This window comes from Trichinella spiralis, assembly GCF_000181795.1.
Source record: "Trichinella spiralis strain ISS 195 chromosome Unknown Scfld1, whole genome shotgun sequence".
Taxonomy (NCBI): Eukaryota; Metazoa; Nematoda; class Enoplea; order Trichinellida; family Trichinellidae; genus Trichinella; species Trichinella spiralis.
This window is the reverse complement of record NW_003526940.1, coordinates 3,333,615-3,341,027: the sequence shown is the minus strand read 5'-3', so window position 1 is coordinate 3,341,027 and position 7,413 is coordinate 3,333,615. Positions and strand designations below refer to the sequence as shown.

Genomic DNA, 7,413 nt, shown 5'->3' with positions numbered 1-7,413 from the left:
TTCGAATAATAGAAAAGCAGGACTGAACATTATGATGTTAGAAACAATAGGATAAATTTCCTGAAATAAAATTTAAAATGACGAACCCTTTATCCAACATAAAGTAATCTTGCCGTGAGTACAGCAAGTTAATCTGTCAATTCTTATCTTCATAGCGTCTCTGACGAAGGTTATCAATTTAGCTGCCATTTGTGCCGCCATTAGTTCCAAACGAGGGAGTGTCATTTTCTTCAAAGGTGCAACCGGCGATTTGGCCATCACTAGATTTGAAATTGTGCTGTGGTCTTCCTCTGTTACTACCAAATAGACCACTGCTCCATAGGCAGTTTCCGATGCGTCACCGAATGCGTGCAGCTGTTTATTTTTTTATTGTGGCGAAACAAAATGGGATGAGACACCTTGGAATTCGGATATCTATCATTCCATCTACCGCACTGCCATCTAAAGCTGCTTCCATGTTGTCCATGGCAACCTTTAACCAGCGTACTTGAGCAGCTCTTCGTTGGTTCAAGTTGTCCATAGTTGAAAATCTTCTAACTGTTCCTAACTGTGATATTGCGTTGCAGACTAGCTATCACCACCTGAGAAGTATCTAGCTCTCCAAATCCAGACTCCTTGTTCCCGGCTCGTGGCACCAAAAAATGTGTAATATCAAAGGGACAATACTACACTTTTAATAACTAACAATCAGATTCCAGTACTGAGTGTAGTTCTTCGCGCCTTATCTGTCCACGTGACGAATTACGCTTTCTCTGGTTCATTGTTTAATTGTGATACCAACTGCGTCCAAGCAAATATCATTCCGCACAAACATACTGCTCTCAGCAATAACGGCAATCAGAGAGAAACAGTTTTACTCGAACTCAACGACAACGTTCAAGCAGAATCACTTTGCAAGCGGTGCTTCATTACCGCCAACTTCTTCGTTGACTTCACCACTCTTCTTCGCAGACTATCAAACTCGTCCCAATAAACTACGCAATCAGCGCAGTTGCGTTCGAGTAAACAAGTCCTTTATAGCATCTAAAAATAGCTACAAAATGTTGAAATAAACATTCTAGTTTCGAACATGTAGCGCTCGTCGGCGCTACGTGATTCGGACCATGGCGAGAAGTGAAAACTTTATTAAACAAAGCATAAAACAGCGTAAGCAACAATGACGAAATAACAAAAACGGAATAACAGCCGCACCACACACAATCACCGGCTTCCGACTTGGTATCTCCTACTGTCGATGTCCTACAAAAATAACGGCAGGATGTGCAGGTACAATTATGTTCCACCGTCGTCACAATACAAATATTTACTCAAAAGTAATAGAAATAGATTAATACAAGGTTTCAAAGGTCAAAATTGGAAAAGCAACGAAAAATAACACATAATGACAAGCACACAACTAGTCACGACACATTCCGTTCGTTTATTCTTGACTTTCTTACCAAGGCAAGAACTACAGTTGGGTCTTAATGATTATCATGTACAAATCTACTTTTCCGTCTTTTACAGACTGTTTCGCACGGAAACTTTTCTGCCATTGGAAGTCTCTCAGGGTAAAATTTTCAGTGCTAATGTTCTATTGTTTCGCGAAAAATCGAGTTTCAAAAAATCAAAAAATCATTGGATCGCTTCTCATTGCATAGTTATGGCGTAATAACATTGGTTCTATCGCCTAAACTTTTCAATGATTAAAATTGTTCTGCTTTGATTATCTACAATTTTTTTCATTGCATTGGTCCAAATTTTCAATAACATAACGATTCATTAGGTAACCTTTGATCTCTTTTAATGTTTGCTGCGTGACGTCACCAATTTGACGGTGGAATTTTTTCATTGTTTTTAGCTGTTTTTTCTTTTAAATATTTACTTTTCCACTTTGCATTTTTAGTCATTAGTATTTCTAATATGATTTTTAAAAAATTTCTTTATGTTTCATTGTTATGGTAGCCAAATGAAGTTTAATTATTTTTTGAAGTCAATTTTTCTAAAGGAAATTTACTTTTCAATGCTCAACAACAACAATATCAATAGTAAATAACAGAGAATAGCATATGAATAATGAACAGCAGCAAATAACAGATAATAACAACAGTGATAATAAAATATTATACAAAAAATATTATACAAAACCACCAATTGAAAGGCGGCATTAAATCGGCTCTGGCGTGAGGTACATTAAAGCTTCAAGAAACCGCTACAAGGTACGCCCAGGAAGGCTTCTTCATCATAAATTTGCAGGAGGGTCTTCGCTTCTTCCGAACTCCGCTTTTTTAAAATGACTCTTTTTTCCATTTTGTACGCGATGTGCTCATCCACCGGAGAATCGTCACCATGGGGAGTCCGCCTGATCACCGCTGTCACATCCAGGTTGTTGGTTACTCCACGTTTGCATTCTTTTTTATCCTGTACCAAAACAGAACTAATTCTTAATAACAAAGTACATATGTAATATTTTCAAAGCACATACCTTGAAACATCCTCAATTTTTTACCCGTTTTCCAGTATGTAGCAATTTGTATGCCCTGCCTTCATACACAAGGGGCGTATTACCACGACGATTAGTTACAAGACGTAACTTAGGAATATCTGCCATTACGAAAATTTACAACAAGCTGGGAAATGAACGCTGTTGTAGAATCCTACGCTTCGAATAATATTTTTAGAAGTGTGCATTAACCTGCCACTTTGCCAACGTTTGTAATCGATTAATCTTGTTGTTTTTTGTGGCAAAAAATAAACAACCGATATTGCTTTTATTATTATTGAATCAGAGAATAATAGTAAATTATTTAGTTGGGTTTTAGTTCGTGGGAAAGAGAAGTCGTTGTATCAGTTCATTCGTATTTGCCTGTTGTTTTATTGTATATTCAATAAAATATACTCACGATTATCAGATACGAAGCGAGATTTTGCAAAAATTCTGATCTAGCGCAAGAGAAGACAGTTAGCTGCAGAACCTAATTGTCAATAATCAAGTGTAGTACGATTGCCCTGCGAGTGTACTACAGCTGATTAACAACTACCACACGACTCGCTCAATAATAATTTTCCTCTCTTTTTCCACGCTTTTATAGGGATTAGGAAACTGAAAAATAATTTTCTTTGCTTTTACTTTTGTTTGGTAAAATGATTTCTAAATACAACAGATCCTTTTTGATCTGGAATTTTCAACATGTGATTATCATCGTAATACAACAATTGCAACTTGAATGTTTAATCAACCCAGTAGTTGGATTTACTTTAAATATTGAAAAACAAATTTAATACTGTTTACACAAAATGTATAATCATCGATGTTTACTTTAAACAGAATTCCAGATTTTATTTTTTATTTAAATGATACATAAGAAGAAAAACAATAACTCTTGTGAATAGGAGCGAAAGAAAGACGGGAAAGACTAAATTCGTTTGCAAGCCAGAAATATTTTCAGAGAACAGACAGGCAAAATTAAAAAAGTATTTCGATGCTAACATTCAGCAGTCACCACTCCCAGTTTTAGCTGAAAACTGCAGCTGTGGCAATTTATCAATTTTACGTTTTCCCTTTGTAGTTGAATAGCGTTCATCAGAACAATATCTGTCAAACAGAAAAGAACCTTAGGCATAAATCTTATTTAATTGTTAGCTAAGAAGGTAATTTATATGACGATTGAAAGCAACTGACATTTCTTTTGAACAGTATTTATGAAAACGGGTGGATAAAATGTAAAGCACTTTGAAAGCGGAATAAAAGCGATGAACAGCACCTGCTTGATGAAATAATAAAATAAATACTGAAAAGCTGTCAAAGTTGCTTCAAATTCTCTCTGCAGTGGACGTCGCATTGTTTGATGTCAGCATTTGTGCGCCATTTGTGTGTGATTAATAATCTTCTGTCAACATGAACAAAAGGCAATGATGCCACATGGAAATCACTTGGAATGTCCACGGTGTGGCTGTGCAGACCAACAACCATCTGGAATGTTGGCACAGTCGAATGAACAAAAGAGCACGTCAGAACCACCTGGTATTTTATCAATTTCTATAACTGATCATTGATGAACAGGGTAAAACTGAGACGGTGGTGGGGCGAAGGGGTTCCGTACGACGTAGCGCAGCTTACGGAATACACATAATCGAAATGAAATTAGTATGGGACATGTTTTGAGATTTATATCTTATTATATTCCTGCATCTGTACGATTATAGCACCTCTGCACTATTCATTATTGTTGTACGTATATTAGAACTGGGTTATAACGATGTTCAGCTAATGCGATAGAAATTTCATTATTTTTGGTTGGTTTGGCCATATGGTATACATGAAAAACACTTTTTATATCGATCTTGAAACTTGGATATGACGATAGAAATCAGTAACAATTGTGAGTAACTGTGGTGACGTAGCTGACGGTGCAGAGCTGTTGCGCGTTGTGCTTTTAATACATCGCTCAGTCTTGCTAAGAGGAAGTCATTGTCTGTGAAAGAAAAACTTGCTATCATCTATGCATTGAATGATGGTACGAAAAATTCTTCGGTTTGTGAGCAGTTTGGCTCATCACAGTCGACTGTTTCTATAATTTGGAAAAATCAAAGCGCTATTCTAGATGCACATGAAAATGGCATCACATCTGCGAAAAGGTTTCTCTTGTGTGAGAAAACCGACATTAATAGCATTGATGGAATGGTTTCGAGGGCAAAATTTCGAAACTGGAACCCAAATCAGTGGACCAATTTTAAAAATTAAAGCTGAGCTATTTGCTGCAATGCTTGGTTATACTGATTTTACGTGCACCACTGGATGGCTGGACAAGTTTGACGCTAGGCATAACATTTGCATGTATGAAGATATAGACACCGCTGCTAATACCTCTGATGTACCAACAAAGGATGACATAGTAAATGACATCCATTGCGACAAGCAGGAGAACTCTGACACGGATACAGCAACTGCTGTAAATGTGGAAAAGTAAGGTCTCCAAACATTAAAATCGTTGACGATTGGTTCCATTCAGTGTGGCCTTCATCAAGGCAGCAGTACAAAGAAGAGGGAAAGTATTTCTCAATTTGATGAAATTTCTGAACGTGACCATGTATATATATATATATATATATATATATATATATACGCCGCTGTTATTACATCTGATGTATTAGCAATGGATGACATAGTGAATGACATCCATTGCGAGAAATAGGTGAACAATGACGATTCTGACACAGATGCAGCAACTGTTGAAAGTATCCCGTTAAAAACATACCCGGACTGAAATGAATGCGTTGACCATCTGGAGCGATTTATCGAAGCTACAGAAAATGCTGACGAAGGAATTGTTGAAGCCATCTCTGTTGTCATACAATTCGTCGAAGATCACAGACCGAAACGCGTCAGACAACCTTGGAAGATTTTTTCACCAGAAGTGAAGTTTTTGAATAAACTTAACCATATATGTATCAATAAACTAACTATATGTATGCAAACCCGGTTATGACGACCAAAATCTCTGTCCCCAATGCCCATCGTTATATCCGAGTTTCACTCCATTAATTATTATTGTATAGTTTATCTTTGTTCGTTGTATATATTGTAATATAGTTCAGATTTGTTTGTTGTTGATTATTACTGATTGTTCTTTGTTGGTTGATGTTGTAACACAAAGCTGTATACTACATATTTGCCTAATTCAGATATGCTTGTAACGAAAAGCGAGAATGTTTCTGTGCAAAATAGTCTGCTGATTAGCACAGACATGAAGAAATAAAATTATAAATAAATATATATATATATATATTCTTGAAAATCCAAAATTTGAATCACTGAAACGAAAAATATTGCAGTTGTAATGGGCATGGTAGTGAAAGCAATCATAATAAGGTCAAAGTCGAAATGGAGAAAATAAAGCTGACGCCCATTCATAATTGTTTATTGCGTTGGTCGATTTAAAATTCAAATAGCCACATCGATCTAGCAATAACAAACATTAATATATTTCGTGATAGCGGAGCGTTGTGCGATTGTAAGCGTATACGTATGTGTGTGTGCTGTTAGTGTTTGTATGGGTTTGTGAATAAACGTCAAAAATCAATGATATGCCTCGCTTGATTGACCGAAAAACATAACCCTAACACAAGGTGTTACACAGTTAATCACAATAGAAAAGTATGTACCAATGAACAATTAGACAGTAAAAACCAATCTGAAAACGGCAAAAATGTTCAATGAGATAACGCTGTGAAACAGCGGTGAAAATCGTGCCCTAGGTGGACCGAGTCCTATCTGTTGATTGTGAATGTCTGCAAAACTTCGTGCTTCATTGGTCAAAATATTTCCATTAGGATATGTGTAAGAACCGTGGAGGGTACTGTACGCTCGCGATGCTCAAGTACAATTTGCCAGACGTTCGATCGTCGGGCAAACGAGAGTGGACTGTATGGTGTAGATTCTTCTTGGCCAACCGAATACTGGGTAGTCAAGAAGACGGTCGCGTAAGGTAGAATGCAAGCAGATCGAATACACACAACGAATATACGTTCGTTTTATTCGATTACGAATAATCAGAGGAACGCACTCCGTCGACCGCAGCGAACAGAGAGTCAGTATATAACAGGAACAAACAACAGCACGAGAATTCGGTGATTACTCCACAGACAGCAAATCGACTAACTTCCACAACTTCTCCCGATGTTAATGTTGCGGCGCGCGTTTGTAGCCAGATATATAGAGCTCGGGTCGGCGGCACCGGCGGGTGGCTCGCTCGGACCGCCAATGGGCGGCTCTCTTACAGCGGGTGAGCTGGATATCAAAGGCGCCGATCTGAATCACCGTCGACTTCCAATTAAGCTGCCATTCTTTCGGCCCCTTTGATCCCGCGATGGTCATTTGGCGTGCTCGTCCATTTGGCGGCTTCTTCAAAGTACTTTCACGACCCGCAACTGGCGCAATGACGTAAACAGCCATTGTCTGGCGCGCAACGGTCATCCGTAACCGCCACAGGGGTCTCTTTGACCCCTGTCCGGGGCTGCCAGACGCCGAGATAACGATCTGGTCAGCGGTGCGCGGGTATTGTTCTTCCTCCGTCCGCGACCGTCGGGCACCATGGGCGCGGGTGGGGTCACGCCGACGGGGTCGGCGTCGTTACGGACGTAACAATATGTAGTGCGTCACATTATTAATTCTTGATGATCACGTTACTGTAATACTTAGTTGGTAAATATAGAAATAAAGAGCATTGAGCACAGGCACAACATTTGGCGACGAGTGTGATGTTCATTTGTGCTATCGGCCCTTTTGACTCGACGATACGTCAGTTTCCGGTTAACATTTCGCGGTTTAAGCAGTAACTGATGATGAATTCGGTTCCGGAAGGTGAACGCACAGCGTTTACTTCACCGTCATGGGCAATAAGCATTTTCAACTGTTGGCGAATCATGTCCTAC

General features: G+C 38.6%; 5 protein-coding genes across 5 annotated transcripts; 2 read left to right on the top strand and 3 right to left on the bottom strand.

The window, feature by feature from the left end:
• Positions 1–86: 86 nt before the first annotated feature.
• On the bottom strand, positions 87–520 carry Tsp_09162a (conserved hypothetical protein; the record flags this gene model as incomplete). Its single annotated transcript, XM_003382275.1, has 2 exons — positions 431–520; positions 87–354 (listed from the first exon to the last, which is right to left on the bottom strand). Coding segments are annotated over exons 1-2 (358 nt in total), but the record flags the coding sequence as incomplete, so codon positions are not given.
• Positions 521–974: 454 nt separating this feature from the next.
• Tsp_09161 (conserved domain protein) lies at positions 975–1,535 on the bottom strand. Its single transcript, XM_003382274.1, has 4 exons — positions 1,490–1,535; positions 1,144–1,306; positions 1,055–1,120; positions 975–1,023 (listed from the first exon to the last, which is right to left on the bottom strand). Exons 1-4 carry the CDS (start codon positions 1,533–1,535, stop codon positions 975–977), a joined length of 324 nt encoding a protein of 107 aa, XP_003382322.1.
• Positions 1,536–2,172: 637 nt separating this feature from the next.
• On the bottom strand, positions 2,173–2,590 carry Tsp_09160 (conserved hypothetical protein). The gene is made up of 2 exons (XM_003382273.1): positions 2,489–2,590; positions 2,173–2,400 (listed from the first exon to the last, which is right to left on the bottom strand). The coding sequence occupies exons 1-2, from the start codon at positions 2,588–2,590 to the stop codon at positions 2,173–2,175; spliced, it is 330 nt and encodes a 109-aa protein (XP_003382321.1).
• Positions 2,591–3,891: 1,301 nt separating this feature from the next.
• Tsp_09159 (conserved hypothetical protein) lies at positions 3,892–4,949 on the top strand. Its single transcript, XM_003382272.1, has 2 exons — positions 3,892–4,003; positions 4,726–4,949. Exons 1-2 carry the CDS (start codon positions 3,892–3,894, stop codon positions 4,947–4,949), a joined length of 336 nt encoding a protein of 111 aa, XP_003382320.1.
• A 1,366-nt stretch (positions 4,950–6,315) lies between these two features.
• On the top strand, positions 6,316–6,841 carry Tsp_09158 (conserved hypothetical protein). The gene is made up of 3 exons (XM_003382271.1): positions 6,316–6,462; positions 6,538–6,678; positions 6,701–6,841. Exons 1-3 carry the CDS (start codon positions 6,316–6,318, stop codon positions 6,839–6,841), a joined length of 429 nt encoding a protein of 142 aa, XP_003382319.1.
• Positions 6,842–7,413: the final 572 nt, after the last annotated feature.

What these genes read in the sequence shown, in the direction of transcription:
- Tsp_09158 (XM_003382271.1), top strand. Translation starts at nt 6,316, where the DNA reads ATGTGTAAGAACCGTGGAGGGTACTGTACGCTCGCGATGCTCAAGTAC. An exon ending in GTAGTCAAGAAGACGGTCGC is followed by an intron (nt 6,463 to 6,537) that starts GTAAGGTAGAAT and finishes GAATAATCAGAG; the next exon opens with GAACGCACTCCGTCGACCGC.
- Tsp_09160 (XM_003382273.1), bottom strand. Translation starts at nt 2,590, where the DNA reads ATGGCAGATATTCCTAAGTTACGTCTTGTAACTAATCGTCGTGGTAAT. An exon ending in TGCTACATACTGGAAAACGG is followed by an intron (nt 2,401 to 2,488) that starts GTAAAAAATTGA and finishes GTTTTGGTACAG; the next exon opens with GATAAAAAAGAATGCAAACG.
- Tsp_09161 (XM_003382274.1), bottom strand. Translation starts at nt 1,535, where the DNA reads ATGGCAGAAAAGTTTCCGTGCGAAACAGTCTGTAAAAGACGGAAAA. An exon ending in AGTCTGTAAAAGACGGAAAA is followed by an intron (nt 1,307 to 1,489) that starts GTAGATTTGTAC and finishes ATTACTTTTGAG; the next exon opens with TAAATATTTGTATTGTGACG. An exon ending in TACATGTTCGAAACTAGAAT is followed by an intron (nt 1,024 to 1,054) that starts GTTTATTTCAAC and finishes AGCTATTTTTAG; the next exon opens with ATGCTATAAAGGACTTGTTT.
- Tsp_09159 (XM_003382272.1), top strand. Translation starts at nt 3,892, where the DNA reads ATGATGCCACATGGAAATCACTTGGAATGTCCACGGTGTGGCTGTGCA. An exon ending in GAGCACGTCAGAACCACCTG is followed by an intron (nt 4,004 to 4,725) that starts GTATTTTATCAA and finishes TAAAAATTAAAG; the next exon opens with CTGAGCTATTTGCTGCAATG.